This window comes from Gigantopelta aegis, chromosome 4 (genome assembly GCF_016097555.1).
Source record: "Gigantopelta aegis isolate Gae_Host chromosome 4, Gae_host_genome, whole genome shotgun sequence".
NCBI classification, from domain to species: domain Eukaryota; kingdom Metazoa; phylum Mollusca; class Gastropoda; order Neomphalida; family Peltospiridae; genus Gigantopelta; species Gigantopelta aegis.
The window spans coordinates 85,975,717-86,002,501 of record NC_054702.1 but is presented as its reverse complement, the minus strand read 5'-3'; the positions used below and the strand labels follow the sequence as shown (position 1 = coordinate 86,002,501).

Sequence of the window (26,785 nt, the reverse complement as noted above, 5' to 3'; positions counted from 1 at the left end):
TAAGTGTATATGATGAATGGTGCCATGGTTTTGCCATTCTAGTTTTTTTTTTTATTACATGTCGGCTTACGTTTTCTTAAAACAATTAAGAAAGATGTGTGTAAGACATCTATATAAACTCATACTATGTATAGAATTTTATTTCTGCAAAGATTATTTGCATGGATATATATGTACAGTGTAACCCTTGAAAACTGGACAGTCTGTAAACTGGAATTCCCTTTTATGGTATCTTTTTACTTTGTTTGTTAGTCGCTTATTTTTTCTTCTGAGTCTATCAATTGCAATTGTTGGGTCTAAGTTTTATAATCTAGAGGTTTGGTTTGGGCTTTATTTTTAATAATATATACAGAGTAGTTGTAATTTAGTATTCATACTTTTTCTTTTTACAGAAAACTTGTTTCAAGAAATAGTTATAATTTTAACAACAATACAAAATGTAAGTTTTAAATGTTCAGTTTGGTTAATGTTGTGGGAAAAAATGTATCTTCAGGCCCATAGGAACGACTTTGGGAGTGTGGGGGGGGGGGGGGGGGGGGGCACTGACGGATCGGGTACAAACTCAGTATCAGATTTTTATTACAATGGCAAACATTAATGTGATAAAAATAAAAAATATAAATATTTGTTAAAAAGGCTCACAAGTGGGGGGGTTCCTACAGGCCTGATCTTAGTAATTATCAAAATATTATTTATTATTATTTTATTTTTTTGCTAGAAATCTTAATATGTATTCAACCTGGTTTCATCACCATTTTTCAAAAGTACAATGCACTATAATTTATTCCAGATGTCCCCAGGTATGTCTCAATATGCATGTACATGTACATATAACTGGATTATGGACAATTTCGGATTTTGTTATAGATAAATAATTAGGAAAAACTTCAAACTATCCCTGTATTTACTAGGGTACGTGTTTTAATGCTATACAATTTATGTATTATTGTATGTTGTATGTACTTATTCTACTGTTTTAACTTTATAAATTAAAAGCATTTCAGTTTTTACCTTTAAAATTTATTAATAATTTTATAAATATTGGTAAAAAACCGACCAAAGTACAAAAACGTGACCAGTAGATGTTAAAATTAATTATTGATTACAGAACTATTTAGCAGTATAGACATAAGACAATTATACTGAAAATAAATTTAAAGTAATTCCCATTTTGTTGTTATTTGTTTATTACAGGAAAGTTATATTTAACAGACATTTACTCAGTACAACACGTGTTGCTCAGTGATAAAGTGCCCGCTTGATGTGAGGTCGATCATAAATTTCTAGGCAGAGATCTACACTTGGTCTGAAATGTTAGATTAAAAGGAAAAAGGGCAACCACAATTACATTGGTTACTCCTTCCAAATAGCAGCAAAGAATCTTCTGCGTGTATTTCCTAAAATGAACACACTATTGGGGAATATTTAGTTCAGAATTGTGTTGCGATTCGCTTTGCAAATTTTACAGATTGCTGTACAATTCTAAAATATTAAATAGTTGTTACTACTTAATTTCCACCGATCACAAATGGTCTCTAATCAAACGTTTTAAAACAAAATGTTTTCCATCTATTGAACACTGTAAAACTGGTCTCCTTTGATATACCAGTCATAAAGTTCAGGGCCCCGTGCTTATAAAACTCGAGTCCAGACTCGATCATTAATGACATCACATGTATACAATTTGAATGGTGTTGTCATGAAATTACTGTCTCAGACTCTATTTGAGTCTCGAGTCTTACACTAATAGTTTTATAACCACCAGGCCTGGTCTGAGTGATGGATGGTCAAACAGACATGTATTCAGACAGATAGACAGACAGACGGACATAGACACACATCTTGTAAGATAAAAATCTGATAAAGAAAACAACCCACATGTGAGTACATGATATTTATTCTATTGGTTTGATGTAGCTTTAATACAATGCAAAGCTCTGCTTTTTTTTTACTAAAAGGTTGCTCAGCTACAATTGTTCACAAATAACTACAATTTTGGCTAGCAGTTAACAAATAGGTGTACAATGAACACAGTGAAATGGACGTTAAAGGTATATGAAATGTTAAATGTGAATAAAATGCACATGATGTTGCATGGTTGTCATGAATTTATTAAAACTAAAATGGAATTTAAAAAATACAATTGTGTGTACATGAAAATGGATAAATGAGATGAACAAATATGCAGTAGTTTTGTTAAGTTAGGTATACAACCCCATCTGCAAACAAATATCTTTACCCCAAAATACTAAATAAAATAACAATACCATACAATATATACAACAGTTATAGATTATTATAATGAAAATCTTCACTTAAATTTTGTTTTATTAAAACAAATAAAAATACATTCTTTGTACTAGTATGTGTTTAATGTTAATTGGAACCAAAAATTTAACACTGCAAAATTTATAAATATCTACCTTCTATTGGTATTTAGTTTTTATATTAATAAGGAACACAACTGCATTACTGCAGAAATTTATAAACTTGATCTCATTACTAAAACTACATTGAAAATGAATGTACTACTGTGTCCATCATCATACCAAGTGTGACCAGAATTTGTATAATGGACCTAGAGGGTTTAAGTGTTTAACTACAGTGTTTTGGAGTTAACATAACTTAAATTGAAGAAAAATTTAAGTAACATTTGTGTCCTTTACTGGTTTAATATAGTTTTAATTTTCATTATAAATTACAGTATGTATCAAAAGGGATAATTCATTATTAATGTTGTTAAATCCATGATTAAATATTTATGTGTAGATTAAATAACTGCTCTACATAAATATATTATATTGGTAATATATACTGTTAAAAATAACATGGGGATATTCCATTTCAAATATCAACAAGTATAAATGAAATGAGATATAAAACTCAAAATAAGTGCACAATGTGTGTTAATGTTCCCACTCAAAGAACATTAAAAAATGCACTGATTGGTTTGATCGTGAAGCACATGACATGACGTTGCACGTGCGAAGTGTGTGATTTGAAATTGAACCTTAGTTTGTGTGCATGTTGTGTGCACACTGTGCAGTATTCTTTCTTGTTTGTTACTGGAACACTAAATCATAACAGTGCTGTCACATTCTTCACAACATTGTGCAACTTTTCAACGATGCGATGTCTCCAAAGTCAGGAACGTCTTAGGGCTGTAGGCATGCTCCAAGTTGGCACCACCCAGCGAATTATAGCCCGTAGACTTAATGTGTCACAATCAGTTGTTAGCTGATTGTGGGCCCGATATCGATAAACCAGAAATGTGGATGATTGTTCCCATTCTGGATGGCCAAGAGCCACAACTCTGGTTCAGGACTGCTTCATTAAGATTTACACGTTGAGGAATTGAAGTCAATCAGCCAATCAAATTGCAAGAGAACTCTGTGTTACAACTGGCGTTACAATGTCTGGTCAGACTATTTGTAACAGACTGCATAGAAGTAACATCCACGCATATCGAGCCTACGTTACCCCACATTTGACTGCGAGACCCATTGATGCCAGACGTCAATGGTGTACACATCGTAGACATTGAGATAACAAGCATTGGGCTCGGTAATGTTTTCAGAGACCAGATTCACACTAGACTTCCATGATCAACAACAGTGTCTGGTGACATCCCAGTGAACGCTACACCAATGTCTACGTTTGTCCTCATGACCAATTTGGAGGAGGGTCTGTTATGGAGTGGGGTGGCATCACCATGATTGCCAGAACCCGGCTGCATATTGGATCACTGGGCAGTACTACTGTAACAACATCCCTGCACTGATCGTTGGGCCCTTCGCATGTCAGGCTAGAAGCCATTTTGTTTTTCAGGACGACAACACCTGTGCTCATCAGTCTACTGGTTACTGCATAACTGCAGCAACAGAACATCACCACATTACCATGGCCAGCCCTAAGCCCGGACCTTTGACCCATTGAGCACATGTGGGGCATCATCGGACAACGTCTCTGAGAATGTCAACGTCAGCCAACCAACTTAGCTGAATTAAGCACCGCACTTCAAGAGGAATGGGACAGGAATTTAATCAGGAGCATGCCACGTCAGATTTGTGCGTGCTTGGCGAACTGCGGGGGTGTTTTACCAGTTACTAGTGCAAATATTGAAAACATCAAATTGACATGCACTAACCCTGCTGCCTATCTGTGTCTTCTCTGGACCTACATCACTATCTAGTATAATTTGATTGTGATTAGCAATATACACTGAAAAAGGTTGGTTGTATAATGTGTATGCCCATTAGTAATATGTCTATTTGATAAAAATATTGGGGTGGAGGTAAAAATATTTATTTCATCAATATATGATACCCATATACAAATTGCAATATATCTTAAAATAAGAATGATTTAAATTCTACAGGCTAAAAAAATTAAATGGACAACAATGTTTACATAAAAGTTTAATGTGATCAAACCTGTACAGAAAGGACAGAATAATGAGAGGGAGGGGTGTCTTATTAGAGAAGTTTTTAAACATAGGTAAATATAAGTATGCTTATGTGGACTTTTATTTAATAAACAAATTATCATTACAGCATCCATGCATGTATTTTAATAAATGTTCCAGCCAGTGCACCACGACTGGTATATCAAAGGTTGTGGTATGTGCTATCCCATCTGTGGGATGATGCATATAAAAGATCCCTTGCTACTAATGGAAAAATGTTGCGGGTTTCCTCTCTGTGACCGTGTCAAAATGACCATATGTTTGACATCCAATAGCAACGATTACTGTAATAAATAAATGTGCTCTAGTGGTGTCATTAAAAAGAAAAACTTATGATTTACATAATGTAATAATAAATAGTCTGGCTCAGTTTTCTACATAACTGATTATATATACACTAGTGGACACTCAAAATTTTAATATTTTCACATGTAACTACTTTTAAATCTGTTGATGAGAATTAAATATGGATTTGAAAATTTGTTGAAATAAGTAAGTAATAGGTGTAATATTGGACCTATATGTTAACAAGAATAATTAATGTTCTAAAGTTTAAAACAATCTATATAAGAAAACATTTAGAAATATATAAATAGGTTAAAATAAATTATCACATTGTAAAGTTAAAAAAAAATTGGAATAAATATCACAAAGTTTTAAAAGTTAATTCCATTCTGCTACTATAAAGTAAATATATCACAAAAACACAATTTAAAAAAATTTCTTGTCATCTTGTGGTTACTGTTGTCAAGAAACAATGATTGTCACCTCTAAAGAGGTAGTTAGATAAATCATGGACGGCAATAACAATATCTATATTGAACACTGTGAAACTGGTCTAACAGGAAAAATTAATAATTCAGAATGTATACACAAATGAATGTATACAGGTCTTTTTCTTGAATCTTTAAACTTCAGCCAGTATAATTTTTAATTTCTCCCGACAATGTCAACATGTATATGACGAAATGTTGAGACTTTTATCTTGTGGTGTTAAACAAAGACTTTTTTTTACAATAATTGTAAAAAGCCTGGCTTAGTAAACAAAGTGATGAGACAAATGTAGTTTGCTTCAACTTAAGTACACTTTGCAACCAGCAGTTTAAAAAAAAATCCAAACCATTCAACATGAATAAATGTATCTTTTCACAATAATATAAAAGTTTGATTGTAAAAAAACAAAGGGAAAAAAGTTTGCTGGAATTATATATTTATGTCTGCTTTTCCTGGAGTAGGCCGAGTACAAATGCTATTAATTATGAAGGTTTAAATTTTATCTGTTTGACAAAACCAATTTGCTCAAACTATTTTGTTTCCCAATATTTCAATTCTGACATACATGTATGTCTGTTATTCAGTGTAAAATCCAATGACTGATGGCTAACAATATGCTGGGGAAACTTTAAATAATTAAATAATACAACAGAAGCTTGATTACAATTTCCAATTACAATTGCTGTTACAATTTAAGATATTTGGCCTTTTTTGGAATGACTTTTACATCTTTAATGAGATATGCTTTTTCTTCTTCTTGTTTTTCTTTTTACAATGAGCTGATGTTTAGCATTCTCATTGTTACCATATTAATTAATATTAATTATGAGGGTAACATAGTAGATATATTTTTTTTAAATGCTGGTTGGTCTTATGCACACAAAAAAACATTAATAACAAAATAAAAGCTAGTTTAATAATTTTTCTAATGCCATCTGTGATATATTAAAGCATGCATTTTTCAATACCAGTATTGGTTGATAGGATGATAGTACAACACTAAATACATGTGAATGTAATTTTTTGAAAATATTAGAAAAAAGAATGCATAGAACCCACTCAAATGTACACTGAACAAAAAATTCCCAAGTGTGGAAAATAACACTAAATAGACTAAATCAGAAAGCTGCCAAGCTACTGTAATTCTCTTTAGTACTGTATTTCAAAATAATAATTATACAATTTTAGACCAGTGATTTATATAGACAAACATGCCCAAGTGGCCACCTCTATTAAGCAACCACCTATTCTCTTAAACCATTTAATATAGCATAAATTAACCTGTACTAAGCACCCAGTTATCTTAATAGGCCACCTTATGCTAATACTAACACAGTTTCGACTACGTATGTTAGTTCAAATGAGTTTAACTGTAGCATTAAACCAATGAAATTTTGCTTGAAACCTATTCATTCACATAAATATATACAATGTACCAGTAACAATATCAATAACTAAACATATATTATCTCAACATACATAATATAATATATATATATATATATATATACACATACATATACATATATATCTACATATATATCTACATATATAAATATATATAATACATGGTGAAGGATTTAACAACTGATTTTGATATAACACTGCCAACACAGACATTTAATATGAAACTTTTAAAACATAGCATCCATGTATTTGCTATGTCAGGTACTTAAAATGGTGAAAATATGAAACATTAGTAATGGTCCCACCAAACACCATGCACATGCATATAAACCATATTAAATATCCAATACAGAGCTTGAACGTATGAATTTCTTACCTATGGCAATTTAAAAATGTTTTTGCAGTATGCAAAATGCTCACCTCTGACAAAATTTTAGCCTGCCTTCAGCAATTTTAAACCAGTAACTTTTGCAACAAATAAACATAACCTGAAAGCAATAATTATTATCAAGTGGCAAAAAACATTCATCAGTAAAGCCAATGACCTACAGCAATTCCTTTCACAGCTGTCAGTGCCATCGATAAGTTCAAGCCCTGCAATGGACACAGTGTGTTCGTTACTAATGTTGCTCATGCAGCATGGAAACATTACATGACCTTATGATTTAAAAAAACAATTAATGTGATGATCAAAATGTTTTTCTTCCTACAAATATTTACAACTATTTGAAGGACTTTCATCTACATTAATGTGTTAAATCCGAAGACATGATGGTAATCTTTGGCTATCATTAGCAATTTGTGGATGTGGGAAGCAACAGATTGAAAACGTAACATCTCTTTGGTGAATGTTTGCTAGTTAAATAGATCCTGCTATTAGATGTTGGCAGCAACTACTGTGAAACTTCTCAGATCTGAAGCCCAAGTCATACAAAGGATTATGTAAAGAGGCTAGTCAAAGGATTAAGCAACACTTTTCTATAAATTTTGACTTCTACCCATCCCCATTCAATTTTATCCCAAGTATTCCTCAACGAGTACAAAACACTATCATCATCCTCCACCTCCATCCCCAGTTCACTTTACACTCCATACTGGTATGATGGGAAAGATATTATATACAATATCTTGAGTTACTGCAATTAATAAACATTCGTGTACTCACTTTCTTCCACTATGCAAAGGTAAAGATGCCTCAGAAAAAAAGACAATCATTTTAATTTGTTTTATGCTTTGTTTATATTTCAGTAAAGATAAATTAAAAGTTTGTTTTGTAGAACTCCACCACTAGAGCACACTGATTTTTTGAATTGTTAGTTATTGAATGTCAAACATTTGATAATTCTGAGATGATCTTGGAGGAAACCTACATATTTCCAATAGCTGCTAGGGAAAGTGCTTAGAAAAGATCTCCTGCTGCTGAAGAAAAAAATGTCACCAGTTTTCTCTGAAGACTATGTCACTATTACCAAACATCTGACATCAAATAACCTCTGATTAATTAGTCAATGTGTTCAAGTGGTGTTGTGTTGTTAAACAAACAAATTACTTTTAATCCACTGGTGAAAATGAACCCAGTTTTTACTCAATGGCTTAAGTACTGAACCAATAGAGTTGCATTATAGCATTAAGACATGTTTTAGAATGCTTCAATCCTTTCCATCATTATTTAATTTGTGAATTACCTGTAAACTGGAATCTTAATTTATTAAAATTAATGCAAAAGGGAATTGTCTTAATTAATCTCTGAATAAATTAGAATCACCTTTACAAGATTTTATCACTCAAAACCAAACAGTAATATACAATAATATTAATTTAGGTTAACTATGTTGGGCTCAGTACAACAAATTTAGATATTAAAATACTAAAACACTGTCTAAAGTGGCCAAATAATTATATTCTTTGTAATTCAATGTAAATGTTTTACCACAGATTACAAACATTTTTGTAAAAACCTAAGAATCTCTGTCTCATTAAAAAATGTATTAAAAATGTCAGTTTAACAAATATCCTGTATAGAAATTATGCATTTGCAATAGTGATAAAATGGTTAAGATATAAATAAATAAATATATATATATATATTGTATTATTATATTATAATTATGAGAAAGAAAGCCGTTTGCTATTTCCATATTGCCTGAAAACACAATTTAAGCTAAAAGAAATAACACCTACTATGTTTATCACTAGTCTAAGAACATTAAGGGAAAATAACATCCATACAAATAAATTATGACTTTTTTTTTCCTCCATAATGTGTACAAGTGTTTACAACATGTCAGTCACATCACTAGATATACCAACTAACAGCACATTAATGCAGTCCATAGTGATTTGATCACATAATGCTTCAATCATAAACTACCAATATCAAGACTATACTCATCGAGACAGCACGTCAACTTAATCACCACAATTACCAACTCTACTAACACCACAATAATCACAGATTTGATTGTGTAATGGTTAACATACAGTTGTATACACATGAAAAAAAAAGAAAAAAAAAGAAGAAACAACAGCACACATTATTTCACTGCTACAATAATGAATAGTAAATATGACCATTAATGGAGTTTTATTCAATGTTATCACAAAACGAAATGTTCTTTGCAAATATTTATTAGCTGTGCAATGGCTTCCATTGAAAAACACAACTTCTGTAGTATTTTTTTTTTTTTTTTTTTTTTAAAGGAATGTAGCCAAAGATACATACAAATAAACACATCTGACATATTAGCACTAGTTCCAGCACAAAAACAAAGGAAAGAAGAAATATTCTGTTGTGCAGTGTTAAAGTTACAAAAAGTTAAATTAAAAAAATATATATTATATAAAAATTAACAACTTTTAATGTAAACCAAGATGTGTTGGTGTGTTTGAAAATATATTTCTTAATTTAAGGTACATAAATTTAGCAGCTTTTCTTGACAAGCAATTTAGTAATGACACTGGTCCCCATTTTAAACATGTGACCTGAAAGATGACATAGTTTTGATATTAATGCTGTTTTTGAAATGAGTTTTGTATCATGACCTACTTTTGCTAATGTTATAGGTACATATGTAATGCAGGGTTTGGATGTTGAATCCCACAAACCCTGGCTCAAGTGAATTTTAAAAAATGTATTTTTGTGCAATTTTTACAAACGAATAGGGAAAGTCCTATTGGTCTTTTCAAACAATCCAAATTATGAATGTGATTTTACTGTATTATTTTGTCTTTCGTCCATTTTGTAAAGTTTTTAAAAATAATTTTACTGTTTTACCACTTAAATCGGCCTAGTCAATCAGTCAGTAAAAATTTGTCAGTCTAAATATAACTATAAATAAATAAGTGTTATAAAATGATGTTTTCTAAAGTGTAGTGTTATAATATTAAACATATGCAACAGTAAACTCTCTCCATCTCAAACTCTGTTTTCTCAAACATCATGTTATCTCTACAAAAATGGCACTCAAGCTTTTCTCTCTGAAAAGATGCAAGTGTTTGTACATTCATCTCAAACTTTGACATAAAAATACACACGTTGTCTCCAATGACTCATGCTATTTCAAATGACATATTTACTATATGTTTTTTACATTCTTCTCAAAATTGAAACATATTTTCCTAAATAAAAATAACTTCAAAATTTAATAAAAATATTTTAAGAAACAATAAACAAGGACATATTTTTGCTTTATTATTTTCATCTTTGATTCTTAGATACCAATTATGTTACGATACTTGCAATGAATAAACTTTTTTCTTTTGTTGTTGTACCCAGTAACTGCATTTTTCAAGTATTAATTACCAATTGAAAATATCCTGAAGAAGGATCTGCAATGTCTTATTGTGTCATGCCTAAACAATTAGTGGGATTCAAAGGTTTGAATTGTTATAGACTTGTGGCATTAAAACAAGTAAAGAACAAATATTAAACTGCTTTTCTCTGCTGTAACCAGACTGGAACAAAGAATTTGGTGCTAATAATTATCAGTCAGCCAATCTTGGGTGTTTGGAGCATGTAAAATCCTAATCATGCCTGTACTGTAATAGCAAAATTTCACTGATGACATCTGCAATGTTCAGTGTTTCTCCTATGACAATATGTTCAAACAACAAAAGGAAAACAATAGCACTACATGTTTACAACTGTCCTGCTTACCCAAACTTGAATCGTCTGCAATAATATTTATTATGTATTTTATTTTAACCACAAAATATATTTAATTACCTGAAATGCAACAATATTTCAAACTTATTGGCTGGCACCAGCAACTTTGAGATTTAGAGAGTTTCCTATATTTAATATTTTCATTAAATGTGTTACGTTCTTTATTTCTGGCTTATATGTGTCATTCATAGGTTGATCAATGCACTGCTTTATTACCATGATCATAAAACTTAGTCGGAATTCATAGTTCAATATTATACATCTGAATTAACTTGAATCCATAAAACTTAGTCTAAACTCAAAACTCCATGTTTCAAGTCTGAACGTAACACCATGTTATCTGTAAGTCTAAATTCTAATTGTGAACCCAGAGTCCAGGAGCCTAATTCACTAAACTCTCGCAACGTTGTTATCTCGTAGAACAATGCAATAAGACTTGCAAAGACGATGCGATGCAGCTTAAGAGAGCCTAAGTGAACTTTGTGAATTTAGGCCCCAGAATTAAGTACAGAGCTCAAACTGCTCCTCCAACAGGCAAACTAAAACACAGACTCTTAATGTACTTTACAACACACAACAAATGTAAAGTAGATTTCCTGAGTAGAAAGTCAATGAGCCACCCTTTCCCCCCAAATATGTCTTACAACCAGAAAGTCTATGGTTTTTTATCCCCTACCTCACAAAGTCTCACAAAGTACAAATACCCTGAGAACATTTTTAACAAGTCAATTATACAACTGCATGAAATGAATGCAACAAGTGTGCATTTCACGTAGTATATGCTCAAATGATCCCTGACAAAACAATATGGCCTCCAGGATTCTGTCCACAGATGGCAGCACTATTTAGTTGCCATCTGGTCGCATCACCCCTTGGCCTGCCAGTCAGATATTTGGAAAGTGGTCAAACTTTTTATGCTTGTTCGCATGCTGGTATTTCGGGTTTGGCACCGGAGATGATGTAAATGGGTGGTTTGTCAGCTGAGGCAGTGCTGCATATGGCTACAAAAAAAATTTAATATATATTTGTAATTTTACAACATTTTTTATTAATCAATCTTTACAAATACAGTAGATGTCTATGGTAACTGTAAAAGTGATAATCTTTTGGGGTAGTTATTGATATTACCAATAACAAGACAATAATAAGGCAAACCAATTATTACTAAACCCATAAGTTATAACCATAACTGCATCCTTTTGGAACATCTTTTTATTATGTAGTCCTTTTTTTTGTTGACATTACTGATCAAGATGAGTTGAACTGTTTGAACATATTACAAGTACAATTAAAATAATTTTTCATAGTAAGAATTTAAAATAACGTAAAGCAATATTACAACAAGATTTTTTGTTAAAAAGTATTTTGGAGAAGACTGGAAGAATTTAATTTAGATATTAATATTATTTTACGATTTATAAATGTTAGACATTAAACTTTTATTTTACATTTTTAAAAACAACAATGAATCACACCAGTGTCAGATATTGTTCATGTCATAACAATCACTCAATATTTAACTAGTGTAATATTGGCGTGACGTTAGCGTGATGTAGATCACTTGCTGACACAATTTATAGAAAAACAACATGTAGTAGGTCTTGACATCTGCTTACTTCTGTGTTGCAGCTTGTTTGCAGTTGGTTTGTAATAAATAAAATATTAAACTTGCTTGCCTGTCAGAACATTATTATGAAATTTAATATGTAACATTGTCCTTTATTAAAGACACTGAGTCTAATATTTAGATAGGGTAAAATAAGTTTATGGATTATAATTTTATTGACCATTAAATTACCTATTACTGTAACAACTTATATAAATGATAATCTTTACTAAATCAAATGTATTTCTGTTTGTCCTGGTATCGGTGGTGTCGTGGTTAGGCCATCGGTCTACAGGCTGGTAGGTACTGGGTTCGGATCCCAGTCGAGGTATGGGATTTTTAATCCAGATAATACTGATTCCAAACCCCGAGTAAGTGCTCCGCAAGGCTCAATGGGTAGGTGTAAACCACTTGCACCGACCAGTGATCCATAACTAGTTCAATAAAGGCCATGGTTTGTGCTATCCTGCCTGTGGGAAGCGCAAATAAAAGATCCCTTGCTGCTAATCGGAAAGAGTAGCCCATATAGTGGTGACAGCAGGTTTCCTCTCAAAATCTGTATGGTCCTTAACCATATGTCTGACACCATATAACTGTAAGTAAAATGTGTTGAGTGCGTCATTAAATAAAACATTTCTTTCTTTCTGATGTTTGTAGTAGCCTAATATACTTTTTGCTTTCGCTCGTCAAATACCAAAACTGTTCAACACATTTCATAAAAATGGTATGACAGACAAGCTCATTTAGTATTCTTCATTTACAAAAGGGTAGAAAAGTACATACGTAGTTACTCGTCCGAGAGATGGGTTTATTCCTCCGCGGTTCTCTGGCAGGTTTACTTTCTACTCCTATTTCTCTCTCCATGTATGGATGCTGTAGTAACTCTGCACATGATTTGCGATGACTTGGGTCCATTGTTAGACAGTGCTGTAATAGTTGGTATTATTAGGTAAACAACTACATGTCTTACCATTTATTTTAAATTGAAATTAGCTGCTTAGAAATTAGTATAATCAATTTTGAATAAAATATTCTGCTCAGCATGCATATACATTTAATAATCCATTATGTTTGATTTTACTGATGAATCTACTTTAGAAAATATTTTATTGCCAAAGTTTTTGTAATTTTCAATATGATTTATTAATACTAAATATGTTTCAAAAATTAAATTACAAACTGAACAAAAAAGTGATTCATGTTTTTTTTTATTTGATGGTGATCAATTATTTTCAGTTATGTTTCTTAATTAAACCGTTTGGCTGTAATAAATAATTAAATAACAATATCAACAAAAAAGTGATTTATGCATTTGCTATTTGATGGTGATTAATTATTTTTCATTATATTTCTTAATCAATCCATTTAGCTGTAATAAATATGTTTCAAGTACTTCATAATTATTTTTATGAGACAGGCTAAATTATGTTAAAACTATTTTGCATGAAAAAGAAGTGTCAACAAAGTCTTTGTTTGAACTATTAAAGCCACATTCTTACAAATATTACAAAATATGTAAACATCTTACAGTAAAAATAAGTTGCTTCCAATACAATAAAAAAATAAAATATGTGAACATCCTACCTTCATAAAATCTAGTGTTTGACTGTTAACATGGGAAAACTTTTCTTCCAAAGGTTCCTAAAAATAAAAAAAGACATGCATTCCATTATAAACACAATTAATACTCATTCAAGATCAAACTGTTTTAATAAATCAGACAGGAAAACAAAATCTTTTCAATTACATGGCAAAACTTATCATGATAATAAAATATTTTTAATCATTTCATTGTATTGAATAAATTTGGAAACAACCAATAAAATCATCATACACAAAGATAAAATCATCATACAAATTAAATAAACTTTATGTTAGCAACACGTGTATTTGTCTCCAGTGTAAAAATTAATATATTAATAATCCATTACCTGTTTGTCAGGTGTTGGAATCTTCATATCTTTAAAGAAGACATTTGTAGAAAATATTTCCATGTGACGTGGTATAAGATCCCCTACAAAAAAGAAAACAAGATAAGTTATGCTTATGAATAATTAATAAAAAATAGAATAACATGTTAAAAGTCTGGCATATTTTCCTTCAATTTGTGCAGTCTCACTAAAAACTGATATTGATAGAGTTTGAAAGTATCAGACTCTAATTTCACAGGTTTCTTACTTTTTCTGTTTCAAACAAAAACTATATTAGGCTACTACAAACACCAGATACCAGGACAAACAGAAATACATTTGATTTAGTAAACATTATCATTTATACAAATTGTTATAGTAATAGGTAATTTAATGGTCAATAAAATTATAATCCACAAACTTATTTTACCCTATCTAAATATTAGACTCAGTGCCTTTAATAAAGGACAATGTTACATATTAAATTATTTTATTATTCTACCTAGAGTAGGGCTCTTTTATATGCACCATCCCACAGACAGGATAGCACATACCACATCCTTTGATATACCAATCGTGGTGCACTGGCTGGAACGTGAAATAGCTCAATGGGCCCACCGACGGGGATTGATCTTAAGACCGACAGTGAATCAAGCTGGTGCTTTACCACAGGGCTACATCCCGCCCCCAAATGACTGAATGAATACCTAATGTTCTCCTGATGTGATACAGCTGATCGACGTCTGATATGCCTGGCCACAAGGCCTGTCCTGTGAGAAGTTCAGCAAATACACATCCTATAGCCCACACGTCCACGGGTGGTCCGTACTGTGTGTCGCCAACCAGCAGCTCTGGGGCACGGTACCAGCGCGTTGCAACGTAGTCTGTGTACTCATCACCCGGACCAGCTGGAAACAGAAGTGAGAAACACCATTAATTTTTTTTCATTATGAAATCAAGATCTAATCACACGGACCAGCCGAAAACAGAAATCATTAACATTCTTTTCTTTTTTTTCATTTATGAAATCAAGATTAACAAGCATTATGAGAGTACTGCTAAAGCAATACATGTCCCCTAACGGGTCCCAACAATTTTTCATATCTCCAAAGTTCAAGGGTCATAACTCCATGAAAGTCAAATTTGATCTATAACAGTACATGTTAAAGCTATACATAAAATTTCAGCTAAATATCTCAAAGCATTCTAAAAAACATCCGGAATACTATGTGGGATGGATGGACGGACAAAGATGAAACCAATAGTCCCCTCCGGTTGGACCAGTAGGAGACTTATAACCTGGACCAACTGCAAACAAAAATAATTAACAGCATTCATTCTTTTTTCATTATGAAATCAAGATCTAATCACCTGGACCAATTCTTTTTTTCATTATAAAAACAAGATCTAATCACTTGGACCAGCTCTTTTTTTATTACAAAAACAAGATCTAATCATCTAGACCAACCACAAACAGAAATAATTAACACCATCCATCCTTTTTTCATTATGAAATCAAGATGTAATCACCTCGACCAGTTGAACACACAATTAATTCATTCTTTTTTCATTATAAAAACAAAACCTAACCACCCAGACCAGCTGAAAACTCAAATCATTAACATCTTTAATTCTTTTTTCATTATATAATCATGATCTAATAACCTGGATCAACCACAAACAGAAATCATTAACATCAATCATTGTTTTGTCATTATTAAATAAAGATCTAATAACCTGGACCAGATGCAAACAGAAATCATCAACATCATTCTTTCTTTTTCATTACAAAATAAAGATCCAAGTAGTCACATTTCATTATTTCAATTCTGGAGGGATTGGTATTTAAAGCTGACATTTACTGTAAAGCATAACCCTATCGTTTGTATTTTTCAAGATTTTTTGTATGTTTGAATATTTTTAATTCTAGTCCAGTTTGATATTCATGCAGCAATTGATTAACTGGTTGATGGGACTCTTCTACAGATATTAGCAATATATAATTTTGTTACACAAAAACTTCAACTATTATGTCTCCAGTAATGATAATACTGTCTGTAAAATACACATCAAGCTCAGAGCTGACACTCAAAGCTTTAGTCAGGTCTCACTCACTCAAAAGGCATGTAGCTAAAGTCTATATATTTTGCTTCAGATTGAGTATAGATTTTGAAGTTTCACAAGCATGGCTCCAGCCAGATAAATAGAATTTATCACCATTATAAGGTATATATAAGACAATTCCAACCCAAGTTACACAAAACATTTTAACGAAGGCTGAGATTTACCATAGCACTTACAAGTAATATTTGGCCCCCTTTCCCCCAAATATTGATAAATACCAGTATGAACTATAGTATGAAATTAAAGGAGGGCGGCCGGTCGGCACCACACCCTTCAAAAAAGAAGAAAGAAAAAAAGAAAGAAAAAAGGGGGGGGGGGGGGGGGGGTAGTTTGGTTATCATATTGTTGTGTGTTGGTAGACTTTGAGAAAAGACATACTCCTTATTTTGCCTACAAAAAAAGTGCAAAGGGATTTATAAAAAAACTCGTCTTTTAATTGAACCGAAGATGATATCGGTTTGACATTCACGGGCAGTTCCGGTTTTGCTGGACCGATCAAAGTTTTAATATTATTATTTTTAATAAAGATTTCAAGATATACGAAAAACAATAAAGATGCTTGTAAAGTGATCTCCTAATGTCAGATGCATTTTTGTTATTTCCATCTTCATCGAATGAATCGATCGCTGTGATAAAATATTATCGCCAGCTAGAGTTTCGTTTTTGTAAAGGCGGTGTATATATTATTTGGCACTCAAGATAAATGATTTTAATGATAAACACTACCACTTCCGTTGTTTTTATAAGCGTTCATATCCCCTCAAAATGAAAAGTTTACAATATTTTATAAAGAACTGCTGAATAAGCAGAATAACAGAAAGTAAAAATCATCAGTTTCAACCAATTATATCTGCAACTGAGGACAAAATATCAAACGATAGTTAGTGGAAACAAAAGACAGAATGACCGTTCTGATCACGTGACAAATTTGGTGCCAAATAAGAGGGTTTTTTCAAATCGGAATTTGCCGAATCCGTAAAAAATTAAATGTTTTCATTGCTTACGTAAAATATAACTTTTATTGTGTCTATCAAACATACAAATGGATACAGATATTGGACAAAATAGACGCTGTTAAAAATACTGTTAAATTACGTTACGGTAACTCGTAAATATTTCGTCAATTGCTTTTTCGTACACAACGCGGCTTGTTTCCTTTGATGTCCAGTGTGCAGACTGATCGTTGTTTTTTGTGTGGAAAAAAGTGCATTTGGAAATAGCGGAGATAAGTGCTTGAAAATAAAGAGGGGCGCTCAAAAATAAAGGAGGGCGGGGAACGTGAAAGGAGGGCGGCAAAATGGAATAGCGGGGCGGGACGCCCCGCTTAAATGGAGCAGCGAGAACACTGAACTACATATAATACTTACATAAAACCCTGGCAAAACCAAAGTCACACAGCTTAACCTGGCCTTGTCTTGTGACTAAAATGTTTTCTGGTTTCACATCTCTATGTATTGTCTGTAAAAAAAAACACAACACACATTTGATCTGTATGTTTCACCAAGAATCGTACCATGTCCCATGGAATGAAGATTATTTTCTCCATTGCATCCATTTATACATCAGTTCTATAGTACTTCAATTTCCTCCCGTTGTGTATTCATAAACAGTATACAGTGGAACCTTGTTAATCCAGATATGTTGGGGTTTTGGTGGGGGATTTTTTAAAGTGTACAGATTAATGTGTTTCCACAATACTGAATCGTACCTGAAAAATGATTTCTCTTGAATGACAAACTAATACAAACAAATTCAAGCAAAAAATTTAGACAAATATAATATTATTTATTTTGATAAAATACTGAATACAGCAAAGTTTGTCAGAGTGAACAAATTGATGAAAATTAATTCTACACGTATATTTTAAGATAGCATTTTTTCCGTTTGTCACAAAAATTAAAAAAGAAAGAAATTTTTTATTTAACGATGCACTCAACACATTTTATTTACGTTTATATGGCGTCAGAAATATAGTTAAGGAGAGGAAACCTGCTACTCTTTTTGATTAGCAGCAAGGGATCTTCTATATGCACCATCCCACAGGGTGGTACATACCACGGCATTTGATATACCAGTCGTGGTGCACTGGCTGGAACGAGAAATAGCCCAATGGGGATCGATCCCACACCGAGCTACATCCTGCTCCGCTGTCACAAAAATTAAGTTATGATTTCATAATTAAATTACTTTCCACAAGTTATTTCTAAACTCAAACAGCCATAATATGAAGATAAACGAAGTTTGTTTTAAATTTTCTGTGGACATTACAGGACTTGAAACTTGCTTTTGGTCCATTTCGGATATTGCAATTTATTTGTATTGACATATTTCTTTGGTTTCAAAAGCTGTCATTCCATGACATTTTCCTTTTTGGATTAAAAAAGATTGGTGTCATTCAATATTCAACCATTCATGGTATTTTTAATAGTAAAGGCTTTTAGACCAATATGCATTGCAATAAACTGATTAAAAACACAAACGATATACAATGTTGCAATTCTAAGACAGAACCTTTTATAATGTTGTAAGTTTAATAGTTTTAAAAAAGCTATGTTAGCTAGACACTTGTTACAATGGCTACAGGGTCAGGATTGTCTCTTAAAAGAACTGGATGTTTAACTGAAATTAATTTCTTCCAGCAGACTGAAGTACAAAAATCTTTGTTTTAAAACAAAACACATTTTGTATAAAATTTAACATTACATCATAAATCCATGTGCACAGTGCATGCATTCTTATACATGTATACACATGTACAAATACATCATTGTTATTAAAAGCCTATATATATATATATATATATATATATATATATATATATATACACACACACACACACACACACACACACACACACACACACATACATGTATACATACATTGTATAATGTACATTAAATTAAATATTCAGTATATGTACGTTTCACACCATAATTTAATATTGTGAAGCTTTATCTAATACAATTTCTGAGTGCTTGCTACCTACAGTGAAGTAAGTCAAGATATAAATTAAAAAATCAATTAAGACAAGAACATAGTGTGACTTATATATAAGACACCTGTTCTACCAGAGGCTTATATTAAGCCTAACATTATTACCTAGGGCAAGACTGGGGGCTATAGAAATGAAAAAGATTGAATACCCCAGGTACCTTTGTACTATATGTAAATAATATTTTGTCAGGAACACTATAGAATTATGTTCAATACATGTTTGGATGTAAGAAATACTCCAAGAGTAAGACCACACAATACTACCACCATGCGTTGAAAAGAAAACTCAAAAACTATTTTGTATGTTTGCTCAATGCAAATAAAACCATGCTTTTTCTCATAGAAGAAAACTTAATGAATTCTTTGAGTATATGACAGATTGATGGATGAATTAACCTACGAATGAATGAATGAATGAATGAAAAATAGTGCTGGTGTTTGTGGGGTTTCAAATTAAAAACTGAGTATGCCTAGAAAATAAAGGGAAGAATAGAAAGAGATCTACAGACATACAAGGAAGGAAAGAGAGAAGGAGAGGGTGACCGACTCACAGTCACTGAGCAGGCACATGTGTAGTAGAGAAGGGGTTTCTAAGATCAAAACCCATACCACTAAAAGCTAATTTTCTATTTCATTTCACTATACTAAGGAAGCACGACCCAAAACCCTCCCCCAAACCTTTGCTTGCACAATCTAAATGGTCCATTGGCAGATCTAGAATGGTTACTGTGAACCACCGCTACCCATCTGAAGTGCCATTGTTAATGACTTTTAAAAAATTCATCATCCACAATGTATGACATTAAATTGCCTTGAAAAAGCACTTCTGAGTATTTTTGTTTTAAATGACTCCCCATGAAGATCTGCCTTCGGTAAACTCAAACTTGTCTTCTTTATAACTTTCACTCCCCTTTCCTCTTACAAAATCCTGGATAGCCCCTGCATAATTTCCTGCACATGCACCTGGATAAGTAATGGAGATTGTACGTGGGGGAGTAGATTCATAAAAATAATTCACAAGCCCCGTAGGGGTAAGTTAATTTATTTATTTTTAAATCTACACTTCCAAGTGCATTCTCAAACTTAATCCATTATTCATTAAAACAAATTACGTCACTGCAAAATTAACAGCTATTTTATCTTTAAATGAAAATATTGGTTAAAATGGCAAAGAATATTTATTAAATTAATAACCAAAAACCATAGGATACTTTCGGACCTAACCGGAATTATTAGGTCAGGAAATCCTTAGTAATGGATGGATGGCATTAAGCATGATGCACGTGCAAGCTCTGATTTCCAATTTCTTCACTGTGTTCCACCATTATACATTACTTTCACTAGTATCAGGTTTATGAGGCTCAAATTACATATGTATTTGACGATGCAGATGTTTGGCCTTGTGGGCTAAAGCCTTGTACTTATTTACAATAAATAAATTCTGTCAGTAGTGGGTTCAAATCCCAGACCTGAACACATACAAAGTTCAAATTGCACTATTTTACAGGTGTTAATTCTTTAAAAAATAATCTACACCTAGAAGAATGGTGCGACATCACAGTTATGGATTAAAACTAGAGATTCTGAGGCAGTGATAGAGGTGTATGTATAAACCACACATAAATGCCATATACTATTCTAAGGAATTGCATAATTCAATATTTGTATGTATGACAAATGACAATCAACTTCACAGCCATGTAGAGAATGAACAATAGCACTACCCTAACTAAAGGCTTGGCTCAAACAAAAGTGTTTTCTTTGTTTCGTCACCACACAACTGCCAGTCTTGTGCAGCACTCATACAAATGACCTCATGAATTGTATTTGTAATCAATATTGCCAACATTATTTCAAAAATATTTATCCTAGTAACCGTGAGGTTATTCAGTGCTAACTGGTTTCTAAGGCAGTTCGGGTGCAAAATTGTTTTTTCTAATCACAGAATACCTGCAAATGCATACATGTATAGTCTTACAGTGCAGACAATAATAATAATAATAATATGTTAACGACCAAAGAAATGGAATTTTTTTTTTGCTCAACTATACCTCAGTGCATTGTATAAATTAATCATAAGGTCATTCATTAAAAAAGATTGGTTTGATGTTGTAAGACGAATGACTTATTTTTTAAAATCAAACTCAAAAGAAGAAACTGATTGTGGAATTATATCTGCTTTTCTTTTTTATACTCAACCAAATTAATTAAAGGCCAGTAGACTTGCAGTACTTATTTGTTAGTGTCATATTATTTAGCACATTTTGATCACAGCAGACTTCTAAACATTGTTTCAGTAAAATTGGGAGCCATACAGGGCTAGCTCTGGGTTAGCAGAAACTTTCGCCAAATTATCTAATAAACTTCAAAAATGGCAGAAACCCAGTTATTTTCAAACAATATATAACTTATTTCACCAAATAAAAATAAAATTCGCTAATTGTTTTTGAAATTCGCAATTGGCGAATTTGGCGAGTGCCAGAGATAGCCCTGAAACCATGACACAAAGTCGATTTCTCAAGTATTTATAAAAACTACCAAAATAAGCATTCAACTAGGATTCATTGCTCATTGGTTGGTAATGATACTTGTCATTCTGTTCATTGTAAACTGTCTGAATAATTAAGTTTAAGAGCATGCCACTTTACAACAACACCTTACAACAGAAAAATCTATCTTTTTGTTTTACCATATTTACAGAAAAATGACCAAAAAACCTACTGGCCCTAAATAAATTTTGCAGAGTATGCTTCAATCAATGAGCCTTAAAATCAATAGACTGCATATAACTCAAGTCTTAAATTATCAGTTAAGAAGCAGTGATATCTGCTGCCATGTCTGTGGTGAAAATGCATTAAAAATTATCACTTAAGTTAAGCCAAAACCATAAGAGTGGGTTTCCGTGACAACTAAAAGTTTCAATGGTTTTGAGGCAAAATGTTTTTGAGTTCAGCATGTTTGTACTTAATTTGGACGTGATTACTCTCAACATACTTGTTTGAGACAAAGTGCCCATCACCTTCACTTTGGTGCAATCTAAAGCCCTGAACTAAACATGAAGGAAGGAAGGAAGAAAATATTTTATTTAATGGCGTTCTCAACACATTTTATTTACGGTTACGTGGCGTCGGACATATGGTTAAGGACCACACAGACATTGAGGAAGGAAACCTGCTGTGGCCACTTCATGGGCTACTCTTTTCGATTAGCAGCAAGGGATCTTTTATATGCACCATCCCATAGACAGTATAGCACATACCACGGCCTTTGATGTACCAGTCGTAGTGCACTGGCTGGAGCGAGAAATATGAACTAAACATGAAAACCAATACTCACATTATGTTGATGACAGAAGTTCACTGCTAACAGTGTTTGGTAAATTATTCTTTTGGTCAATGGCTCAGGAACCCTATAGAAAAAAACAAAAAAACATTACCTTTTAATATCGTATGGGTAATTTTACATCTGTTGTCCCATAACATACATGCACATTTATAAACATTAACATGCATATACATAATCAAAAATGTATTTATTTGATTACCAAGCCAAAATAATGAGGGTTTAATTTATTTATTAATAAATGCAGTATTTGTGTTTGTTATGCTGGACATAATTTCACAATTATAGTGAGCATACAGAGCAATTATATGAACTACAATTTTATAACAGGAAGCTATTATTAATTTAAAACTTTTTAACTGATGCATAAAAGCAATAGAACAAGTACACTGTAAATGAAGATACCATAACACACCAGCAATTCCATTAATAAGTCAATAATTTTTTTTTAAATGGTGGAGATACTTTGTTTTGCCTTGCATGTCTACTAAAATATTTTTGTTCATGCATAGCTGATTTTCAAAGAATTAGTTTTTGCATAATGGGCCTACAGTGTATATATGCTTGTATTTATAAACAATTTGTACCAGCCATGTTTGCATAGTGGTGAAGCCATCAGACTTCAGGCTAGTAGGTACTGGGTTCAAATCTCAATACTGGCAACAGTCAACAGTTCTTCTGTATTAAATCTGCATCGGTAGTGCAGTGGTTATGCCATCAGACTTCAGGCTGGTAGGTACTGAGTTCGTATGCCACCTGAGGCAATGGGGGACTTTTCATGCCAGTACCAGATCCAACCCAGAGTGAGTGCACCGCTAGGCTCAATGAGCAGGCGTAAGGCCACATACACCAAGTTTAACCCACTTCACGGGTGCGATTATGAGTGTGGCTCCTGAGTGTATGATCCCACATAACGGATGATTACCCAGCATGCACTGCAGGTTCCGTTTATCCTGGGCTCAGGTGATACCGAGATAGCTCTACTGACAGCTAGCGTGGAGCATGGACCTGTCAAGTAGTCCCATACTGAAATGGATATACTGTGATTCCACCATCCATCTCATCATCATCCATGTTTGTAATGTTCAAAAAACAAAAAATGTCTTTTTCTCTGTGTTAAATGTTTGTGGCATTTATAAAAAAAAAAAAAAAAAAAAAAAAAAATATATATATATATATATATATATTTGTTAATTTGTATCATATTGGAGATATAATAGAGACAATCCATGATGCCATGCAGTGACCAGCCTTGGTTGAGTAGTAGTGATAGATACTGAGTTCACGTCCTGGTACCGGTTTCCACCCAGAGCAAGTTTAATGACTCTATGGGTAGGTGTAAGGTAACTACACCAACTTCTTTCTCATCAACTACTAACCCACTGTCCTGTAAAGTCAATCCAAATAGCTGAGGTATATGCCCTGGACAGAAAATAATTATAAATGAAACGTTATGAACAGGAATAAGGAACCCAATAGCCAATATATTTTTGTGCTGGAGTGTCGTTAAACGTTTATTTATTCCATTCCAGGAATAAGGAGATGAATGGGCAGATGATGTGCTGTTATTTCTAACTAATCAGAGTGACAGTTTTTTTGGTCATATCACATGCAACTGAGGTAACCATCAGTTAACCTAATTGACCGTCCACCTCCAGGGTTAACTCTGGGTCAGCAAAAAATTCCGCCAAATTATTGATTAAACGTCAAAAACTGTAAAAACCCAGTTATTTTGTAACAAAATATCAATCATTACATGAAATTATTTTGCCAAATTAAAATAAAATTTGCTAATTGTTTGAGAAATTCACAATTGGTGAATTTGGCGAGTGCCAGAGCTAGCCCTGACGTCAGTGTGTGAAGCCTGTGCACCCCTTATAATAAACACCAGCCTGAACACATCAATTTTATCATCTGAACAGATCAGGCCCTTTTAAGGGCCTCTGTGGGCAACCTACGGAGACAGCTCAACAACTAGGCCCCAGTAACAAGTCACTCTCGGCATACTAAATTCAAAAACATTTTTCGACAGACCGTTTAAAATTGTGCCTAATTTCCTTCATTAAAAACTGTGCACCCTTTCCATTTGGCATTAATCCTACTGCACATTCCAAATTCCATAGCACCCATAACCACTCTCCATCTGTTACCGACTTCGGTTGGGCTGCTATAGTGCTCTCTTGCACCTACCAGTGCAGGCGGTCGTTCCCCCCCCCCCCCCCCGGTCCTGGACAGAGGAGCCGGTCGAGGCTGATCAGGACAGGCGAGCTCTGCAACAGCTTGTTCTGAATGTGCACATTAAACACTCTGACCTGACCTGAAATCAATTTATTTAAAGTATGAGTGAAAGTGAAAAACATTTCAAACATTAACTTACCCGTGGGGATGTTTAATCAATTCATGCAGCACCGTGTGATCAACATATTCAAAGACTAAGTGAAGACGTTTTTTCCGCCGAAAGACTTCTGTCAAATTTACCAAATTAGGATGTTTTAGTTGCTGAAAATAAACAAACAAATAAATAAATAAATAAATATTTGTACCAGAATAATTATCATTTGGAATTTTCCTCTTACCTTTGTTAATGAAGTTTTGTCAACATACATATTAATGAATGTTAATAAACAGGAAATATCTGTAGATAGCCAAATTGGTGTGCGGTGTTATTTTAAAAGAGTGTTATGTCACATTGCATGGAAGACGAAAACAATATTTTCGACACATAAATATTGTCTTGACTCCTTTTCAATTATAATTTCTTGTTAGTTCGTTCTTGTTTACTTTACAAATATTTTATTTTAAAATGCCTACTACTTAAATAACATGATTGTCCCTTGTCTAAAATAATGGGAAGAAAGAGGAAGAATTGGGATACTTATGTAGTAATATAAAACGGGGCACATATGTTGAACAAAAATAGCACTTTTTAACTATAAAGAGTGCTTTTTGTATTTTTCTGTGAGATCAAATTTGGGTGCATGGCTGTCTACATGCAACAACTTATATAAAAGTTGTATATTAGTAGTGAATGTATTTTAACATAAGCTAAAAATTAAAAAAGTCTTTGTAATATAGGTGGGGGGGGGGGGGGGGGGGGTCCGGACTACCTCGATCCACCCAATCTGCTCCTGGAGGTACAAGCAACCCTAAATGGTACACTAGCTTGGAGTAAAACAATTGTTCAAGAATAGCCTCATGGACAAGATATAGCCAACTATAAATAATAATATCAATTCTTTGAACAACTGCCAAGACATGCCATTAATTTATAGCACAGCGAGATTGCACAAACAAGATAACGAGAACATGCATTCATAGAATTGCTAGGGTTAAGTCCAGATACACTGATGGATCAGGAACAATGGAGCCTGTATGTCATAATACAGGGTAACAAGCCATATACCACAACAAGTACTGTAATGGCTCTATGCACATGTTTCTTACCACCCAGATCGAGATGTGATAAGATTATTTCAGGGGCGTAGCGTGGTCTCAACCTGAGAGGTGTTTAAATACAAACCTAGTGGACCGTTTTGTCTACATTTTCCCTGGGCACCCAGGAGTGTCGCAATTAAAAGTTGTACGGCCATGAAAGCAATGTATATACTATGAGAGCACCATGAAAAAAAAAAAAAAAAACGTTCCTGGCCCAAAACGTGGTACAGCCATGGCTCTACTGGCCATGCCGCTTCTGATGCTCCTGGCACTCCTGGCACCAACATGTATATATTATTTGAATAGCCTAATATTTTACTGTAAAAAAAATTGTTTTTGCTTCACCGGACCCACCCACCCCCAGCCTATGCCCCTGTTATTATGTCTCTTTTCTAAGGACTATTCCAGAACTAATCTCAAAAGGGTGCAAAAAGCAATTTTTAAAATATATAAGTCTACTCTTAAATTTAAGACTGATACCAGCTTTCAACAACCCAATGAGGTGTAGAGCAATTAGACCGATGTCTTTCTCACTGACCACTAACATGTAACCATTAATCCAT

General features: G+C 33.0%; 1 protein-coding gene across 1 annotated transcript in view; it reads right to left on the bottom strand.

Annotated features, from left to right (window-relative positions):
• Window positions 1-4,704: 4,704 nt before the first annotated feature.
• The window catches only part of LOC121371287 (cyclin-dependent kinase-like 1), a 40,403-nt gene continuing 18,322 nt past the window's right edge, over window positions 4,705-26,785 (bottom strand). The window contains exons 3-10 of the mRNA XM_041497071.1: window positions 25,165-25,286; window positions 22,782-22,854; window positions 17,819-17,909; window positions 15,035-15,235; window positions 14,349-14,431; window positions 14,002-14,058; window positions 13,201-13,344; window positions 4,705-11,812 (exon numbers count right to left, since the gene is read on the bottom strand). Of these exons, the coding sequence (XP_041353005.1) occupies window positions 11,696-11,812; window positions 13,201-13,344; window positions 14,002-14,058; window positions 14,349-14,431; window positions 15,035-15,235; window positions 17,819-17,909; window positions 22,782-22,854; window positions 25,165-25,286 (888 nt within the window). The 3' untranslated portion in view covers window positions 4,705-11,695. The remainder of the gene's footprint in view (window positions 11,813-13,200; window positions 13,345-14,001; window positions 14,059-14,348; window positions 14,432-15,034; window positions 15,236-17,818; window positions 17,910-22,781; window positions 22,855-25,164; window positions 25,287-26,785) is intronic.